We start from the raw sequence: 21,871 nt of genomic DNA on the forward strand, positions 1-21,871 counted from the left end.
AGTACAGGGTTGATCCCACCTTCAAGGGTTCTGGTGGCAGTGGTTAAGCAAAGGCTTAGGGCTTAGGCACAGTGTGGGGACCTCTGGTAGTAAGGCACCACATTACGTTGACAATAAGAATTACAAATACTGGGTGAGAACAAATGGTCCATCAAGCCTATCCTGTAATCCAAGTGGCAAGTACTTGAGGCTTCTGGGTGAGTGCATCACTCACTCTCTCCCTCTAGATATGTCCATCCTGCTGGTATCCATCCATACAGAAGATGGTAGAGGCTAATATTAGCATCCATTTTTTTAAATACAAGAGTATCAAATGTTAGTACCCACATTTTCACATAAATAAGTCAAAATGTATTTACAGTAAGAATACCTGGATTTTATTGAGGAGGTACTTGAGTTCATCAGAATTTCCAGCGTAAAGATAAGAATTAAAGTCACAAATCTATTGGGATCAGGGTAAAGTTGCATGGTGTACCTAAAAAAATTGAGAAACAATGGAAAAAATGATATTAATATGCGGATAGTTTGTATTGTCTTCAAAGATAATAAAACAGTAGTATATTTGATTATCTGTTATCCAATAATTAATATGCTCCATAAAAGGAAAGGTTTGAACAGAGGGGTTTGTTCTGTATAGTACTTTCATGGTTAGCTGTTATGTACTGTATAAGCGTGACTATATCTAATGTATCTATTACAATTGGTGTGGCTCCAGGTCCATAGAAATGGTTTGTCCCTGGTTCAGTGCACTGGCAGGGAACTGGAATACAGATTATTGGAAAAAGTGTATTTGCACATGTTTTCCAAAGTATTGGGTAACCAATGAATTGAGCTATAAACCAGATACACAAGTTTAGGGTGTAAAAAGTAACACAAACTTACCACTAAACTGTTTGTGAACTCTCTGTACTACACAATATGATCTTCACATTTACAGTAGTTTGTTAAATCATTTTCTTTCAACATAAAAAGATAAACGAGGCAGGAAATTAATCATATATGTATCATGTTGGTCGTTACAGTACCTTTTTTGATCAAGTTTTCTAAGTGAAAACTGTTTCACTGTATGTAATGCTGTCCTACTTTCTGTATATTTGGATTCCAAGTTAATCATATACTTTTTTTTTTAATCAATATAATTTCAGTTTCTACAATTTTAATGCAGCATAGTGTGTGTGTGTGTGTGTGTGTGTGTGTGTGTGTGTGTGTGTGTGTGTGTGTGTGTGTGTGTGTGTGTGTGTGTGTGTGTGTGTGTGTGTATACTCATGTAAGCTGATATTGAAGTAGCACTGACTTTACCTTATACAGTAAACATTATAAATAAAAAATGAACATCCAGTCGAATATTTGTTTTCCATTCTGGAATAATCATCTACATAATTGCAGTTGTGTTTGACTAAATGAAAGTTGTTGTGAAGATTGATTAATTGTTACCTAATTATATTGTTAAATTAAGTGCATGGATACTTAAAGTTAGGAGGAATTTACCTTGAAGTTTAAAATGTAAGCAATAGTTAATGTTAGTACAGCTAGTGGACTAGCTGCAAGGTTAAACCCAGAGTAGGGCTGTGATCACCAGTTTACAAAGATTGTAATTAACTTAACTTTCAAGCAAAATGCAAATAGTTATTTCCATTCTCCCGTTCAATTTAACCTAACTTGGTATTTAGGTTTTTATTTTAAAAAGTACATTGAACCTTAACTGGCTAAATGTTTGATAATAATTACATATATTACAATGACATAATATTACCTGAGATTCTTTAACCAATAAATAAAGGAAGGCAAACTGAGCAGGATAACCCACAAGAGTAAATTCATGATTGTAATATGCATCTTTAAGCTGTCAGCAGCGCTGGTAATATTTAAATTAGAAGGCAGGCTGCTTATGCTTAACGTCTGTTGCCCTATAACTGAGATGTCGGCAGAAGAATCAGAGGTCTTAGTAGTGTTTTCATTAGAAAGATCTTTAGTTTCTTCAGTATCAGGAGCATACTTTGGAACCTACACAAAAATAGATAACAATTCATCAAATAGAAGAAGCACTAAAATGTAACATTACAGTACAACCCATTATAAACACACATTCACTTTGCTGACAAATTGAATTGTTCCAGAACATGATGCAAATGTACTGTAGCATCTGCTAATATCACAATGTTAAACAGTATATATCAATTCTGAATTATAAGATTTATTACAGTAAAACTGGAAGTATTGAACTAATGTAAAATTGCACACAGCCTTACAAAACTATCCATTCTACCACTGCAGATAGAATTTCAGCCAATGCCATAATCTTATGATTGTGTACTGCAGGAGAACCATGATCAGATCAGTTGTTGAATATTAATGTTTTCTATCATGATTAAAATATACTTATTGGCTTTCTATCAGTCAGTTATCAATCTTTGATTTATGTATCAATCTTTCATTTGTGATGTATTTTGTTTACTGCAGTATCTGTTGCTGCTTCATTTTTAGGAAAGAAAATAGATATATGGTTATGGTTAGGGAGGAAAACAGCATTATTATATGTACTACTGCTTTATAGGTTTTGTTTGTTTTTAACATAATCAGAACTGACTATGTCCCCAGGACCTTCCCAGTTCCTAAGATTTTTGGATAGTGTCACATTAGCAGCTAGAAGAAAGCTGCGACATGATCAGGATATGATACGGTTAGCTACAATGAATTTGATTTTTATGCGGGGAAAAAAACATACAGTATCTTGGAAACTAGATAGAGTTTCAGTACTACTGTTGAGCTCTAGGGAGTCTTTGCAAAACAAAATACCCAAGATGTGGGAGGTTTGATGCTTTAAGGCAAAGGTGCGCAAACTTCTGGTGCTGCGCCCCTATGCCTGCTTTTCCCCAGTGCTCGCGCCCCCCCTTACCTTTGTGCCGCTGGGTCATGTGACGTCACATGACCCCACAGCTTCATTTGACGCCACTTTGCCATGGCGAGGCGTCACCCGAAGCCGGCTGAATCATTGTAAGTGAGTTACAGAGGCCTCACGCAGTCTCCCAGCATTTAATTTAAATGTTTTGGGGAAGAGGGTGGGGCTTCTGTAATTGCCGCCCTCCCCCCCCAAAAAAAATCTCACAACCCCCAGTTTGCGCAACCCTGCTTTAAGGTGCTCATGCTGATGAAACACAGAACTGAATTGTTACTGAAAAGGGAATATCAGCACCTAAAAAGTAAAGTGAACTTAGAAATAGAAATAGTTTAGTGTTATTTTCATCTTTATGCCTCTTCACACAATATTTTACATCACATTAAAATTTCAGGTCTTTGGCAGATCTGGCAGAATGACTGGCAACTAATCTGTACACATTTCTCTGCATTACTAAACACATGGGCTAACACTATTTGACAAAGGGGATGGAACGAAGTGCGCTACACAGAAACACAGCCTGCAAGGGGGGACAATCAATGCATGCACCACTATCTGGGGGATTATGCTACTGTATATGGTACTATTAGAGCAATCTCTAATGGTAACTACCATAAAGCAGGGGTTGAATGACATGGGCCAATCCCTATAGAGGTGCAGAAAGTATCATAACCAATGCTAACCCTGCTATGACACAGTGAGTTGTAGCAAAGTGTGCACATGCACAAAAATGTAATAATAAAATCCACTGTCCACAAGTGTAGCAATACAATTGGTTCAATGCCTATAAATAAAAGTGGATTGGAGTTGAGTAAAGTTCAAGTCCAAAGTGCTGACTGGAAGCTGCCCCAGAGCCACGGATCACCAATCCTGAATGTAGAACAAGACAAACACAAAAAACAGGGGCGCTTGTATACAAGCGTCCCTGTTTTTTGTGTTTGTCTTGTTCTAACACTATTTGCCTTGTTCTCTGCTGGAAAGGAAGCAGGGACGATAATTTGAGGTAAAAAATAAACAGCAGTCAGAGGGAGAGAGCGATATGTGGATATTGGAAGTCAGTGGGTGACGTGGGGGGAAAGTGACATGTGGGAAACTGACGTGGCGATATTAGAACTGAGTGGGTGCCATTTGGGGGGCGTGTGTGGGTGACATATAGGGGAAGAGCGAGTGGCATACAGTATGGGGGGAAATGTGTGACAGGGGGAGGAATAGGGGACATAGGAGAGATGGGCGAAAGACTGTTACATAGGGGAGTGGGCAACATTGAGGGTAGTGGGAGACAAGTGAGAAATATGACTTCCTTTCCCTCCTGATCCCTAAAAATGGGGTCCATAGTGAGGCCTGCAGCTGTGCAAACATGTAGAAGGCAGGGGGGAGGGGAGGAAGAGGCAATAATTGTCAAGCTAGTATGACCCAACTACGTGCATGCGACTAGCCCCACACCGGTGGTTCCCAAAATATTTTCAAGTTGCGCATTTGCACCTACAGTAGCAGCATACATCAAGGTGTAACTGGGGGGACAGAGCATTGTGTAGGAGGACAGATAGCACCTACAAAGAATTGCCCCTGAAAGGCAGAGATAGGTGATTGGCCTAGATATAGCCTAGCATTCCCACTTAATTAATAAACAGAGGCATAGTTGCACTTTTAACATTTATATACTTACTTCCTTAAGGGTATTTGCATTTCTTCTTACAACAGAATATAACTCAATGACCTGTAGAAAAAAAAAAATATATATATTTAGTTTTAAATCCTGTATGAGGATACAAATTGGGTCCAATCTAATACCAAATTGAACGAATGACAGATATGTTTAATGCATTAAAACTTGGTAATTGATACATTTAATTATTAAACAGACATTTAAATACTTGAAATCGTTTTTTTATAGGTTGTCCTGCAAAATGTCTGTTAACAATCTAATCTAAAGTTTAGGGTACATTTCCTCTCTGTTAAGCTAGTGCTCATACAGAGAGTGAACACAAGGTGACCTTATCATTGGAGTGGAGCAAATTTGACCATCTCCATAGTAGAAGAAAAAGGAAATAGTAGACTTTCTAAATAACTCTTATTTGAAATAGTAGACTTGCCTACTAAACTCATACTTGTACTTCTTTTTTTTTGTAACTTAAATTTTATTGGGTTCTTGCAAAGATATAACGATACATAGTTGACAAGAAAATTCTCTTAACAGATGGCAGAACATCTTCATTACACATATTCCTCGCCAAGTTAATATATCAAAATAAATTGGGAAATAAAGGGGGGAGGGCATGAGGGTGTGGGGGGAGGGTGGAAGGTGTCCGTCCGTCTTTCCTCTACAACTTAATGTGAAGGGGCGTCGCTGCTCGCTCCAGTCTGACCAGGGGGTAGTCTCCCCCGCGGGCCCGGCAAAATCTAATAATCTAAAGGACTCCTCTGTTCTATTGCCGAGTCTCCCCTACGCACTATCGCCCATCAAGGGAGAACGCACTTCCTTACTATCAAAGCATAATCGTGGCAATGTTGAGCCCGGGGATTTCTGTCTGGGGCAACTATTGCAGCCAGACTTTTTGGAATTTAGAGCCAGCGTCATTAACCAAACTCGTTAACTTTTCCATCTGGCATACAAACCAAATTCTATATCTAATTCTGGGTCTGGATGGAACTTCTAGCTGCTTCCATAATGCTGCTATCGCGCACCTCGTGGCCAAATGAGCAACTAATTTGCACTCGACCATGGATAGACCTTGTGTTGGCTTATTTAACAGAAATATTGACGGATCTAAAGGGATTGTGAGGCCCAACATCCTCTGAAGTCAATCTCGAATTTGTTCCCATAAGGGCACCAACCTGGGGCAAGACCAAAGCATATGTAACAAATCTGCCTGCTCTCCACATTGTTTCGGGCACAATGGTGCCTGGTGCTACTGCCTGGTACAAATTTGGATAATTTTAGTGGAGTCAGAAACCATCGCATTAAAACTTTATATGCGTTCTCGTTAATGTCGTGCAAATCAAGCTCTTAGCTGCCGCTGTGAACATCTCCTCCCATTCCTCTTGTAGTGTCTCTCCCAAGTCAGATTCCCACAGGGGACACATATTTTAATTTCCTGGTATACTCTGGGCCAGAACAGGTTACTTCTCTGTATATCCGAGATGTAAGTCCCTTTGTGTCTGTTTCTAATGTACAGAGCTGTTTGAAATTGGTCAATGGAGGGCAGGCCGAGAATTTGTTATAAAAAGCTCTGATCTGGATGTATCTAAAAATTCTACACGTGGGATGTATTTTTCTGACTTAATTTGCTCGAATTATGTTATACTAATTTTTCCTCCAAAACTCTAAGTCTAGTAACTCCAATATTTTTCCAATTGCCAAAATCTTTGCTATTTAGGCCTGGAGCGAAATCCGGGTTATCAAATAAGTGTGTCATAAGGGAATTTTTGGAGGTCAATGCACATCTAAATTTCGCTGACTCCCAGACTACTAAAAGGTTGGTCATCAAGGATAGCGGGTATCTGATAGATTTTAGTGTCCGAATTATGCTGAGCACTGACAGACAATAGTCTCCGACCGCGGATCTCAATTTATTTTAAAATTCTGGCGCTCTTTTTCCTCAAAGAATGGGCATCTTCCTACACTTTGCCTCAGGGTACCACCCCCAGACCAATGGACAGACCGAGAGGACGAACCAGACCTCGGAGCAGTACCTACGGTGCTTCATTCAGAGTACAAGGTACAAGGTGAAGTCGGATCCATCCAGGCTCACTCCTCTATTTGGTAACCCAGGGTTTCTCCCTGGTTTTCAGGGACCGGGTTATGATACCTGGAGGCATAGAGGGATTTTAGAGGTGGGAGATTTGTTGGTAAAAAATAAGATAATGTTGTTTGAGGAACTACAGGAAAAGTACGGTCTGCCCCAAACTGAGCTGTTTAAGTATTTGCTGGTCCGACATTTTGTAAGGCAGGGTTTCCAAGGTATAGAGTTCCCTAGACCCCCACGATTCGAAGACTTATGTAAAACAAGGACAGATCAAAAAGGGCTATTATCATCCCTGTACCAGTGTTTAATCATGAAAAAGGATACTCCTGTCCATAAATATATGAAGCAGTGGGCACTGGACTTCCAGACAGAGATAACGAGGGAGGACTGGGAGGATATATGGGAGAATGCGGGTAAAACTTCTATTTGTACGGCAACAAAAGAGAATATATATAAAATGTTGTTAAAATTGTACTACACACCCGAGAGGCTAAAGCAGTGGTTCCTGGAGATCTTAGATAGGTGCTGGAGGGGGTGTGGACAGACAGGAGATCTGGCGCATATTTGGTGGTATTGCCTGGCAATGCAGACATACTGGAGGACAGTATTGAAATAAATAAAAGATGTGTTGGGTATCACGATCCCGCTATTATAATTATTTGTAAGGCATCGGGGAACACGTCCTTTGCGACGTGTTCCCTCCATACCTAGTGCTGCTGCTGCCGCCGCTGCTCCACTCTCTGCTCATGCGCGCAACCCCGCTCTGATTACAGAGCGCGGGCGCACCCGCAGCTCTTCAGCCCCTGCCACGGTGCTTGGCTCCGCCCCCCTGGACGCGCCACGCTGCTCTCGCGCGCACGTGACAACGTGCAACGATCCCCAGCTGTGTGTCAAGCATCATTTGTGCCTCGTCTCCTGCAGCCTATCCCAGCTTCCGCTGGGGCCGCGCCTCCGCTCCATCCCCTGTCTATCTGCCTATATATACCCTGTTCCTGCTCTCAGTCAGTGCTCAGCATAATTTGGTGTAGCCTCACTGCTTCCTACAGTTGTGCCTTGCCTTGTTCCAGTCTTCAGATTAACCTCTTGTGTACCGACCTGGCTTGTAAGTGAACCCCTCTGGATATTGACCACGGCTTACCCTCGACTACGGCGACTTCTCCAACCACTGATCACGACTAAACGGACTTGGACTATCCTACCATCTATAATCCCAGACCACGGCTAACGGACTTCTACGATTCTACTCTCTCCAATCCCAGGACCTGCAAGTATACAGATTAACCCTCTCCAAACCAGACCCGGCAACGCTAGACAATCCGCCTTCCAGGCACGCTTCCGCTGCTGTGGGTGCGTGGCTTTGTACCTTCCCACCTCAGTAGGTCTTGCCTTGTTTGTGGGTAGCGCAAGCGTTACATTATTCTAGCCAGACCTATGGAGAATGTTAATCACTGCACACTCAAATTCATTTTGCATATGCAGTACTAACGGCGGCTAGTTGTGCTGCGGCAGCGGAGTGCTGCGGCAGCGGCGTGGAAAAGACACTCCCACCCTGCAGAAGAGAGGTTATTGGAAGGTTTAACGAGATTCAATTAATGGAGAATCTCCCCTCATTTCTGAACCATAATACAAGGAAGGGTCTCGGAACCTTTTGACGTTGGATAGGGCGGAGAGGACTTAGATGGGGTAGCCACCTCTAGTGCCAGGAAGGGTAATGCAGGGGAATGACCCCAGAGGGAGAGCAGGGTTCCTGAGTTTAGAGTGTAGTATGTGTCATCTATATACTGTAATGTTGTATGAGATGAAATGTGATTGTTGATGTTTGTAAAAATTCTGTACAAAATATAATTTTAAAAAGAAAGATTGGGAAATTGGTTAAGGAATGTATAGACTGGAGATTAGGTAAGGCTTAGGAGGGCCTACCATTGAGGCAAATGAAATAGATACAGGAAGTGAGGGTGGTGTGGCTACAAACAGCCAAATGAGATGAAGAGGTTTAGAGGCTTATGTATGCATAGTGGGGGTGGGAAGGGTTTTTAGCCATTTCAATATCAAACCAAAGGGATAATAGTTTTAGAGTTTAGTGAAAAAAGAACAAAAATGGTTGCTTTTAGAAACTTGATAGAAACCTGTTATTGGCACTTTACCTTAAGCAAGTAGCGAAGAAAAACGAGTAAGAGAGAAAATGTGCCACAAGTCCACAAACAAACAAAAGCCAAGAGTAAGGTCACAGCGTATCTTCTGGGAGTAATTAATCTTCTTTCATCTTTAGGAAAATCTGCTGGCCTGCAAGGAAAATAGATATTTTACAAACTGATATACACCTGACATGAAACTGAAATGTTTTCATTTAAAATCAAGTAGAAATTCAAAACAGTCTTAGTGGAGCACTACCACTCCGGTTATACTCAAGCTGCAGGTAATTTAGACTTTAGATCCGGCCTATTTCAGTACATGTTGCGGGATTGGCTCTTACTGAGTAATATATATACTATGTTGGGGGAAGAAAGAAGCAGAGACAGGGAACGTCAACAGAAAGAGACGAAAGGACAAGGAGGGACTGGAGGGGGAAGAGGAGGGAGGGGGGGGGAAGAGGAGGGAGGGGGGGGAAGAGGAGGGAGGGGGGGGAAGAGGAGGGAGGGGGGGAAGAGGAGGGAGGGGGGGAAGAGGAGGGAGGGGGGGGGAAGAGGAGGGAGGGGGGGGGGAGAGGAGGGAGGGGGGGGGAAGAGGAGGGAGGGGGGGAAGAGGAGGGAGGGGGGGAAGAGGAGGGAGGGGGGGAAGGGATGGGTGGAGGTAAAGAGGGGGATGGGGTGGGGTAACATCCCTGCCTTGTGCCATTTTTGATTCTTATTGGTTCTGGCCCATTACCTGGGAGTTTAACTACAGCCGTCGGGTTTTGATATAATGCTCGTACTCCCTCTAAAAACGAGTCTTTAAATCCGAATTTCTGCATTGTTTTGTCTAAGAATGCCCAGTCTATTCTGTCCAACGCCTTCTCTGCATCGAGACTTAGAAGAATAGCTCTGGTTCCAGGGAGTCGAACATGGTCCACTAAATTTATTATTTTCCTAGTGTTATCCGAAGCCTGTCTACCCGACTCAAATCCCACCTGGTCGTCATGAATCAATCTCGGCAAGATAGGGTTTAACCTATTTGCCAGGATGTTGCTGTATAATTTCAGATCGTTGTTAAGAAGAGAGATCGGGCGGTAGCTTGATCTAGGTATTTTGGTTTGTTTGTTGCCTGGTGTTAACATTGATGTTTTTGTTTGGGGGACGAGAGGGGAAAGTGAGGGAGGAGAGGGGTAGGGGAGAGGAGAGCGGGGGTGGGGGGGGAGGGAGGATAGGTGAGGGGGGAGAGGAAGGGATAGGGAAGAGGGACTCTGAACACATCCTTATTTTGTTTAGCTTATAATTATGATCACTGGTTTAACCTTTGTACTTGATATCTATCACTCTAGAGACATATATATCTGTGAAAGACCAGATAAGTATAATTTGTTCTTCATTTGACATATAACTTTGAGTACTGAATATTAACATATTAACCTTTTCCATAACCAGAATGCGGGGCAAGGGATGAGGGGAGGACTCTGAACACATCCTTACTTTGTTTTGCTTATAATGATGATCGCTTGTTAACCACTGAACTTGATATCTATCACTCTATATATCTGTGGGAAACCAGGTAAATACAGTTTGGTCTTCACTTGACACTTCGTTTAAAATACAGGATTTTACCATATTAACTTTTGCCATAACCAGTACGCAAGGTAAAGGGGGGTGGAGGGGGAGGAGGAGGGGAGAAGGGAGGGAGAAGGGTAGACCCTGAACACATCCTTATTTTGTTTAGTTTGTAATTGTGGTCACTGGTAGACCACTGCACTTGAAAGCTATCACTCTATAGAGATATATTTCAGTGAGAAACCAGGTTCATACAGTTTGGTCTTCATTTAACACATATCTTTAAATACAGGATATTAACATATTAACTTTTTCCATAACCAGTAGGCAAGATAAGAGGAGGGGGAGGAGGGGATGAGACTGATCATATCCTTATTTTGTTTAGCTTATAATTATGACTGCTGGCTAACCACTGTACTTTTATATCTATCTCTCTATAGACCTATATATCTGTGAAGAACCATATAAATACAATTTGTTCTTCAGTTAGCTCATAACTCTAAATACCAGATATTAACATATTAACGTTTTCCGTAACCAGTATGTGAGTTAAGGGAGGGGGGGGAGTGTAGGTGGCCAAGGGTGTGAGGGGGGGGGGGGGGGGCAAGGATGTGAGGGGTGGGCCCAAGGGTGTGGGGGGGGAGCGAAGTACATCAAAACTTTTTAACCCAAACTTTTTTTATTTAAACAGTTATATCTCTTAACTAGCAAATATTAGCAAGAACTGTCTTAGAAATCTGCTTTACTTTGGTAACTTAATGTGCCTTATATATTGTGCTGTTGGCCCAGTCCAATATATCAACCCTAGAAGAAGGGCGAGGAAAAAATATTCGACTCAGCCTATCCAACTTAAAGAATGTACGCTAAAGTGCCGCACTTTAGGGCTCCCGACCCCTGGTATTTCTTTATAAAATACAAAGGTGTCCCAGCACTCACTGTCTATAAAGAAAAGCTCAACTACAAGAGTATGTCTGAAATATGCAATAAGTTTTAATGGGAACACAAGGAAAAAATTACTTGGAGTTGCACATCACATTGGAAACAGAGTCTTAGGGAAGGGGAGAGGGAAAGGGAGACAAGGTGACAACACTACAAAAACAAGGGGGGAAAACACACTAAAAGGAGGAGGGTATGTAAGGGGGGCAACGACCATTTCGAGGCACTAACCTCTTTCTCAAGCCCGTTCCCTCTGATCCAAAGGGACCCAGGAGGTACTTCCCTATATCCTCACTCCCCTATATACAATGCGCCCTGTCCTACAATAAGTAACAACTGAATATCTGATCAGGTAAGGCTATTGGTAATACAGATACAGCAATGTTTCTCCATTATTGCTGGATTGCTACTTCTGTGTTGCTAATAACCTTGCCTGATCTCATATTGTTGATCCTTATTGTAGGACATTTAAGTGTATACAGGGGGTCTTTACTGGATATTGATTGCTTTATTGCTGGTCTTCGTTTGCAGTATTTGTATTACCACAGCAGTACGCTCCCTGGAACAGTTGCTCCAAGTGCACACACATGTGGCAAGATGTGCATTGAGTGGCATTTTCAATTCTGCTCATTGTTGCAACGTAGATTTAGACATAGATTTAGGGTGCTTTTAAAAAAATCTTTTCATAATCTTTTTATATTTATAATATTTTATGCAGTATATTGGTTCTTTGAAGTGTCCTGAGTTAAGGGACCTTATTATATTTGTAATTAATCCTGAGTCAGTTATTAGTGATTCCTTGCCTATAGGCATATTAGAGCCAGAATAGTATATATTAAATGAGAGGCACCTATTTTTAACGATAGTATTATTAAGATGCTTGTTTGAATTTTTCTTTGTATTCTGTGAATTAAAGTTATGTATTGATATTCATAGGTACAGTATAGGATAACATATACTTTACATTATACATTGATACCGTATTGTGTAACTTGTATGCATAGTATTTAATCATTTCATTTGGATATTTACCATGCAGTAGCGTTTATAGTCTTCTGTTTGCAATGCGGGGGCTTAATCTGAACCATTTAAGAAAATGGGAGGAGTTCTAGACTTTAAATTACCCCGGAAGACAGAAGGACATCAATCCCGAGGAAGGCAATAAACAGGACTGGCGAAACACGTCAGATTGTACCTTCACGCAGTAGTTTATCCACACGAGGAATGGCACCTTTGAGCTCTAGAGATCCCTTATAAGAATATTGAGGAGAGGCAGTTCCGGGTAATATCGCAGCTGAGAGCAGGAACCAGTGAGACATCACAGGGGAGGGGGCGGTGGGGGGGAGGGGGGGCAGGGGGGGGAGAGGAGAGAACTAAAGCTGAAAGTTGGCATCAGTCGATATTGCTGAGTGATTAAGCCTCAAAGATTGCAGAGCTTGTAAGTGTGTACTGTGCTTGGCCATACTAAATTCTTTTTGAACGTACCACACAATTCTTTTCTTTTCTCTATTTGTTTTTCGTTTGTCTTCTGTGTTATGCGAGTCCACAGAGTAGCGCTGATTCTTTCATTTGGATTGAAGAAACAGAACTCTTAGGCTGATATATTTAAGTAATAATCCCCTCAGAACAGGGCATTACTGGCCAATAATGCCCTGGCTGGAAGAGTTGAAGGCCCGAGCGAAGCCGAGGCAACCCAGCCAAGGCATTATTGGCCAGTAATGCCCTGTTCTGAGGGGATTATTACTATTATAGGCTAAATGTAGGCTTATTTATAAATAATAGACACTTTTGTCTAGTTATATAGATTTTTATTAAAATAAAATGGTAAATACATTAAAGCACCTCTATATACGCTTACACTGCAGCTATTTATATCCACACACCGCCGTCCCCTCTGTGTACACACACACACATACAAACTGCAGCTACACACACAAATTGCAGCTACACACACAAACTGCAGCTACACACACACACACACACTGCAGCTACACACACACACACACACACACACACACTGCAGCTACACACACAAACTGCAGCTACACACCCACACAAACTGCAGATACACACACACACACTGCCCCTACACAAACTGCAGCTACACACACATACAACACACAAACTGCACCCATACAAACTGCAGCTACACAGATATACAAACTGCAGCTACACACACATACAACACACAAACTACACCTACACAAACTGCAGCTACACACACACAAACTGCAGCTACACACACACACAAACTGCAGCTCCACACACACACAAACTGCAGCTACAAACACAACACACAAACTGCACCTAAACACACACATACAACACACAAACTGCAGCTACACACTAGACAGACAGAAACTGCTGCTACACACACAGTGCAGACACACTTACTTTGCAGCTACACACTCTCTCTCTCCCTCCTCTCAACTAAGTCTGTCAGCTCTGTTCACGGAGGGAGGGGGGGTGGGGGGAGTCACAGCCTGCTGCATCTTCCTGACCAATACCCTGCCCTGTCTCACAGCTGTTCTGAAAGCTGATTGGCTGGAAATAAACACATTGGAAATAAACACACTGCAAGCTGCAACAATTCCGGGCATTACTGAATGAATAATGCCCGAAATGTTAACAAATCAGAGAGCAGGGATTTCAATAATGCCCGGAATTTGACAGCTTCAGCCTATAATTGTTCATAAATATACAAGCCAACATTTCTAGAGAAGGACCTAACTAAATTAACAAAAGAAAATAAAGAACGATGTAAGTAAAAAATAAAAAAAAACATTTCCCTTACCATTTCAAGACTATCCATAATGATGATAAACTCCTAAGTGTTGATTTGAAAAATATGCCACTCCAGTATGCTATGCCTGTCCCAAACATGAAGAGGAACAAAGATGCCATTGGAAACAAGAGGCCCAGAGAATCCAACTGGACTGCATTCAGTTCTGGTAGCAATAGTCCATCCCATGCATTTTTGAACCAGCTATAACTGTGTAAAAGAAAAGATAAAAAATAATGCGAAAATCGTTTTTCAAGTACTTTGAATAGGGAAGTGCAAACCAATAAAGTGTTTCCCTTAAACCAGTGTTTCTCAACTCTCTACTCAGGAAACCCAAAGCAAACCAGAGGTTATGAACATACATCATTTTGCTAAACATGTTTTGTTTTTGTGCCTTTTAATGGACGCACATTACCCAACTGCTGGGGGATTGTTTTGTAGCACCAGCATTTTTATACATTTTTTTTTTAATAGTTCACTTGTTTCTGCGCTTCAAATGCATGTTAAAAAATACCCGTAACTGGCAAAACCAATGATAAAATCTATTTATGTGGAAATGTATATGAATGCCGCCTCCAAACTCCAGTATATATGTGTGTGGATGTTGGGTTCAGAGCTTACAAGGATTGTGTGTGTTGGTCAATTAAAAATGTATTACATCAAATATATATTTCTCAAGGACCACTAAGTCTACTAGAAGTTTGATCTGCATATTTTGAGGTAATAAGAAAATGTTAGGAGAAACAAGGACATTTCAACAGATGCTAATAGGAACAATAGAAGTCAGGAAAACTCAGATAATGTAAGTTATTTTTATAGGATAAAATGTGTGTGATTTCTGAAATGATACTTTGCAATAGATACTGTAACATTACACAACAAGTACAATATTTTTTATGCACTAGGGTTGCGGAGTCATCTAATCATGGACAACATGGCTAATTCTTTCTGGTATGGAAGTCTATTTAATGACAACACAAATGGGGTCAAGTATCAATAACAGTGCATTTCCTCATTACTTCATCATAAAAAGTTCTGAAAACCCTCTCATGGGCTAAATGGTCTTCATATTCTCTTAAGTAATTTGGAGTCATGATTGAGAGGGTCAAGAAGTGTACTCCTTAATTAAAATGGTACCAGCTGTCACAAATTCACAAAATCAAAATGGCTACTTCTATGCTTAGCATAAAAATCCATGGTACAAGGGATGTGACTGTATCTTACATTTTCTATTGCTGACTAGAAGTGATCTCTCTCTCTCTCTCTCTCTCTCTCTCTCTCTCTCTCTCTCTCTCTCGTCTAGCAGCATGCTCCACTTTATTAAATACTTGTGATAAATTCAGATTACGATTAGAAATGTTTACAGTCATATCCCTTTTCCCTTTAAAGATTGTACAATGTTAACTACAAATAGACTTACCCTAATAGAAATCTGCAAATATTTACAATAGGATCGACTTTATATGGTTTGGCTGCTGCATCCAATGATGAATCAAATTCGATACAGTGACCTGGAAAACAAACGATTACATTATTGGGACAGGGACTTTTGGTGGTATTTACTGGTACTGCATATTACACATTTCTTATTAAAACCTTGAAATATTATTGTACATTATATTTTAGATTGCAAACTCTCCGGGCAGGGACTCCTTTTCGTAATATACAAAAGAAGTTCACTTATACACCAATGTTAATAATCAGAAAAAGATATCAGTGTCTCAGAAAAATGCATAGATATACAGTATACGTTTATATAATAAAGCAATTACTTCTTAACGCATAGAGTGTATCATATGTGTATAAAAGTGACAATCTAAAGAACATTAAAGGCAAGCCATGTTGAGTAGTGGAAAATATATACACATAAACATGTCAATATATACTGTAACAAAAAAAATATAAATGATTATTACTAAAAAAATACTTGTCCTAAAATTCCAAGTCCATGTATAGAAAGTCCAGAGCAAGAAAAAAAAGCTACAATTGAAGTGTTTCACAAACTCTAGATTCATATGCAGTGAAAAAATAAACACTACCAATATATATATCAAATGTGTCAATAATATAGGAAGGCTGCCTGGAACAATGAAATAATTACAAATCACATACAGAGTTAACAAAAAAACAACAAAAACAACAACTTTTAACTGTTAACTTTATTTATATAGCGCCATTAATGTCCATAGCGCTTCACAGCAGTAATATACGTGACAATCATATAGATAACAAATAATATAAATAACACATAAAGGGGAGAAGTGCTTTAGACATAAAAGTAACATTTAAGAAAAGGAGTCCCTGCCCCAAAGAGCTTGCAATCTAATTGGTTGGTAGGAAGGATGTACAGAGACAGTGGGAGGGCGTTCTGGTAAGCGCGTCTGCAAGGGGCCAAGGTTCATCACTCATCGAGCTAATCATATGCTTTCTTAAGCAGGTGTGTTTTGAGTTGGGTCTTAAAGGTGGATAGAGAGGGTGCTTGTCGGATATTGAGAGGAATGGCATTCCAGAGGTGTGGGGCAGTCAGTGAGAAAGGTTTAAGGCGCATATTACTCTGACAAAGCCCACTGACATTGCAAATGCATTCAATGAATACATATAGGCAACTTATTAGCGAAACGCAGCCCAAACCACAAACATGAATCTCATTCTGAGAGTACCCCTATAGCCCCACCCTCTCTCAACACTGCCCACAATTTTCCATTTTTCCCAGCATCTGAAGAGGAGATTACACAAGTGCTCCTCAAATTAAAACTAAGCAGCCAATTTACTGCAATCTAAGTTCCTATGACTTGGTGCCCCAGCCATTGCAAAACCGATTGCTTCCCTAGTCAACTCTATCGTGAGGGCGTAACAAGGCTCTCAAATAAAGGTTAAGCCCATTTTGTTACCTCTGATCTATGTATTGGGGTTCAAGAGTGTCAGCTCTTGAGCCTAACAGTTGTAAATGCATAACCTGTAATTGTGCGACAAAGTTTTTTTTTGTGTTTTGCCTTTCATGGGATGCCAGCAAGCAGGGATTTCCAGGTGAGTTTTGTGGAGAAAGTGTTGTCAGAATGTGTCTAGGTAATCGGGGTCCAGAGTTGCTGGATACCCCAAAAATGTACCCAGGAATTATGCTTGATTCCCGGATACAGACAGGCACATTGTCCCGGCAATATCGCACCTTGAAAACGCATGCGCGACTCACTGCTAGTGTTCCCTGCTTCAACATAGCCCAGAAAGATAAATGGGGCTAGGGATGCAAAGTGTACCTGTAACAATGAGGGGTCCCAAGGTTAAGGGGGATACCCAGTTAATGCCCAGGTAACTCAGAACCAGTAAGGAGGTCCTGGGGTGCTCCAACATTTGGATTTGCTCCAACAGAGATGATTTTTAAAGTCCAGTCCAAGTTTATTATATAGTGTGTGGGGAATATAGGCTAGTAAAAAATAAAGTTCAGCTTTCTAGTACTCCCCATACCCAGAGACTTAGGACACGTAACAGTATATTTTTATTAACACTGTGTTTGGTATAAGATGTACTGTTGTGCACGGTATTATGAGCTGGGACTTTCAAATCCAATGTTCCGACGGGCCAATGGGCTACCAACTTAGTGCCAGTAAATCTTTCCAGACATCGGACATGAGAGCCACAGAAGATGCCTGAGGTGTGAAGACCATTTGGGCAGGAGGGAAGGGCTCAAGTACCCATGTCCTGGGATGAATGTAAGTCATCCGGACTACCATTTGCCCCACCAGACTTGGAGGAGCCTGACCCAGCGGGTACCATCTGAATAGCAAGGGGCTAGGTGGCAAACTTGTGCATGTCCCTTGGCAGATGCAGAATCCCTGCTTGCCCAACTTTACAGGACCGACATCGCTCTGATTGGCTGGTAAGAAAGTTCCCACGCTGTGATTGGCTGTAGTATTTTGTGAATGAACCCCCAAATACTATAAGAAACCTCTCAGCCAATCACCCGAGAGATTCTCAAGCGCCAAAACAGCGGCAGGGTTTTTGGATGTGGAAAAAGATGCTATCGTGGAAACAGCAAGACACCGGCTTTTCTTGGAGGTTTGTGTGTGTGTGTGTGTGTGTGTGTGTGTGTGTGTGTGGACCGAAACGTCGGTTTATGTGTCTTTTTCAATACAAAAACTTGTGATCAAACTTACCAGAGTGCTGTCTCCTGATCTCGTGCTTCAAACGGTATTTCTGGCCCGGCCTGACCCACCCAATCTCACATTGGCCCCTGTGGTCTAACCGGACCCCATCACAGTGTAGATATGCCTGATGGTGCACCTGTTGGCTACAGGACTCCTGAGTCTCCCGCATGATGGTGTGTGGGGAGGACCCGTCCAGACAGGCAGCTGAGGTAGTGTGCTGAGCCTCACCTAGTTCCAGTGCAGCGCCTCCACCTCACCAGGGTCCCTGCGTCCGCAAGGGGATGATCCTGGCGAGGAACTCCTTCGTGGTGCTCCTCTCTGTACACTCATTCCAGATAGATACACGAGAGGGTTTCTGGCTGAACTCATCTTTATTGACACGGCAGGGCAGCTGCCCTCCACAAGGAGTATCTTCAGCCGCTCATCTCGCCAGTGCTCCCTTTAGTTAGGTAGGTCACCTAGATCAGGGATTCACTATTCCCGCAGGAATCACTGTCCTGTGCCAGGTCCCTGGACACAGCCTCCCATGGAGTTACTATAACATAACTTGCATGCTAGTAGAACTCTTTCAGCACTCAGGTAGAACTTTCCAGCAACTACTTTGCAACACAGTGCTGTGCCTTATGTAAGCTTCTGAAGCTGACACACCTCTGACATCACTAACCATGGAGTCAGAGCATGTGACCAGTTCCAGCCATACACAGGGCACCCCACCAGGGTGTGAGGGAAAACCTCCATGATTACTGCTGGCATGCACACACTTACCAGGCCTTACTGCCAGCAGGAGAGATGACTGTAGGCATTTTACATGACCGCTACATATGGTATAAATATATATATATATATTTTGCATGTCTTAGGCAGGTCTGCAACCCTGTCTTTCGCCATTATCGCCCAGCACACAGCACTTCCACTGCAGCAAGGGATTCTGGGAAATGACATGCAAATGAGCACACGTGAGCTTGAGGTAAAAGGTGGCACTGTGTGCTCATTTGCATGTCATTTCCCAGAATCCCTTGCTGCAGTGGAAGTGCTGTGTGCTGGGTGATAATGGTGAAAGACAGGGTTGCAGACCTGTCTAAGACATGCAAATGAATATACAGGAATATTTACAGTTGCTATATGCTATACTGTGGAGGGTTTTTGTCACTTTTTTTACCCACCATAACCTTAATAAAGAAATATATATATATATATATATATATATATATATATATATATATATATATATATATATCTCAAAGACAAAAAGAAGCGCCAGCTCCATGGCATAATATTGTTTGTAAAATTGACAATTTATTAAAAAGCAGAAAGTGGCCGCCAGGAATTGCACTCACTTCAAATAGTGAAAAAGCATTCAAGGGAGACAATCTGTAAACCAGCTGAGACTGCAGGAGGATAAAAAGCCAGGTAATTGCTGTAGATATACACAAGCAGTAAATGAGGATACTTATCCGTGGCTTGATGGGAGATAGTAGTCAGTGTGTGAGCAGGAGGGGTGATGATATTAGGCAGGTAGCTGATACACCATCCGGTGTAGTAGGAAGATATCCAAATGTCAGGTACTTCACTCCATGTGCCTGACGTGAAATCATAGTCCCAGCATTCAGACCTTAGAACACTCAACTCCGTAAATACAGCTCTGTTTTGCCCGGAAGTATCTTCTACTTTTCCTCATGTGTAGTAAGAAACTGGCAGACCTCGACACAGCCTCAACTGGCGTGATGACGTCAGTGTGTCACTACGTCACGACGTCCTAACGTGTTTCACTCACGTGACGTGTAGCAGCTGACCGGAGCATTCTACTGCGTCTGAACCCAGAGTGGTTAAATTGCCTTTATTATTCCTGGAGCATGTGAGTGTATTGGAGCCTCCTTGCTCGAGTGTTTTTATTAATTAAATTGTGTTGCACTATATGTTTTCTTTTTTCTTTACATATGCTGCTCATTTCAAATTGAGATTCCCAGTGACTTTGCACCTTGGAGAGGAATATTGCGCTTTGTGTCCTCCCCCAGACGTTACTTTGGGTGATTGTGAAATCACTCACACCAGCTGCATCTCCTCTTGGTGATATTAATTTTGTTTTTTTAATATTATATATTTTGTTAAGGTTTGCGCTTACTTTCCTTGCACCATTTCCGTTTATCACTGTTAGCTGCACCCTTAATTATTTGTATTCACCTTTATTTATTATATACACATTATTTGGTCTATATTGTGAATTAGTTATTTAACTTTGTTTATCACGTTCACGTAATATGGCTGATGCACCATGTAATGTGTTTTCACAAAGGAATCTCTAACATCTTAATTTGAATCATTTTTTTGAATGTGATGAGGCATCCAATGTTATTGAACAAATGGAGACCCCTGGAGCAGAAGACCTGTCCCCTCATTTCCTTGAGTTATAGAGACTCTTATTTTCGGAAACAAGGAAATTATGGGATATGGTCAGTTTAGAAAATTATCTCAAAGCGCAACGAATTCCACGAGGTCTGCGCATTTTTAAACAACCCACTTCTTATAATACTGATAAAATCTTTTTAGATAAATGGAACACTATTATTGATACATGTTCATTTGAGCTAATGATACACCTTATTGGTAAACATCAAGAGTCATTAGAAGATTTAGATACCTCTATAAATGATTTACAAACTAAATTAGAACCCTTTTCTGAAACTTCCAGCTTTAAAGATAAAGATGGTTCATTACAAAATAGTTTATAAGGGTGAGAAAACTCGCTCAAACTCTTGTATCGGTAAATAATTCTGGTCGCGTGCTGCCAGGGATAAGTACAAGACAAAAGGGATGTGTGTGTAAGGAACACACAGAAAGATCCCCACTAGGGCGCACCGCAGGCCTGAGTAATATTAGATCCTGGTCCTATAGTGCGCTAAACAAACAACATAGAATTTTATTTAATCATTATTAAAACTTATTTAAAAACCATAGAAGCTCCTTGTGTCTCCCTAGTGTGTGGACTCTAAGTGAGGTGAGATGTACTGTTTGTCTCTATCGTGTTCCCCTATAGCTGATTCTTGACCTCTTAGAAGTATCCTAGGTGAGGTATTAATATACCTTTAATGAAGGGTTGATGGTCCCAATGATGACATGCGGTTACAGTATATCTAAGTTACAACCAATACACCATTAGGCACTAGCATCATTGCAATAATAGTGACACATGAGAACAATACATATACATCCTTTGTCTGCTAGTTATAGTCTGGCATTACGATTACTGCCAACTAGCATACATCTTAGCCACATATCTGGCATCATAATATACTCCACTGCACTAACTACTGGTATACCCATATATGCACTACCACCAGAATATTTACGCTACCTGTACAACTGTATGGGTCATCACTATATTTATCTGCAGTGGGTATATGCTGTATATAATACAGCTATGACATATTGGATGTCCGTTTCTCTGAATGTGTTCAACTATTAGATATCATTATGTCTCGATCTCATGACAGTATAAATATATTAGTCATGATTCCTCCCTGCTAGTGATTACGTATGGTCCACTCCTATACAGAGCAGACAGATCTAGCAGGTCTCTATATCCAGTGGTTGACAAATCACCAAAAAATCTACTCGCCACACAAAAAAATCTACTCGCCACCTAGTACCAAACGTGTGCTACTTGGGCCAATATTTACTCGCCCGGGGGT

The 21,871-nt window shown here is 41.3% G+C and overlaps 1 protein-coding gene across 5 annotated transcripts in view; it reads right to left on the reverse strand.

Annotated features, from left to right (window-relative positions):
* Nucleotides 1–21,871, reverse strand: part of PGAP1 (post-GPI attachment to proteins inositol deacylase 1) — a 128,718-nt gene that overhangs the window by 12,116 nt on the left and 94,731 nt on the right. For all 5 annotated transcript variants that reach the window (XR_012802627.1, XM_075608197.1, XM_075608195.1 and 2 more), the window contains 6 exons: nt 15,461–15,551; nt 14,053–14,250; nt 8,787–8,925; nt 4,563–4,613; nt 1,754–2,004; nt 371–475 (listed from right to left, as the gene is read on the reverse strand). Coding sequence is in view for 4 of the 5 variants with exons in the window: in XM_075608197.1 (XP_075464312.1) it covers nt 371–475; nt 1,754–2,004; nt 4,563–4,613; nt 8,787–8,925; nt 14,053–14,250; nt 15,461–15,551 (835 nt within the window). In the remaining variant the exon portion in view is untranslated. The remainder of the gene's footprint in view (nt 1–370; nt 476–1,753; nt 2,005–4,562; nt 4,614–8,786; nt 8,926–14,052; nt 14,251–15,460; nt 15,552–21,871) is intronic.

The sequence above is a fragment of the Ascaphus truei genome, chromosome 7 (genome assembly GCF_040206685.1).
Source record: "Ascaphus truei isolate aAscTru1 chromosome 7, aAscTru1.hap1, whole genome shotgun sequence".
Lineage (NCBI taxonomy): Eukaryota > Metazoa > Chordata > Amphibia > Anura > Ascaphidae > Ascaphus > Ascaphus truei.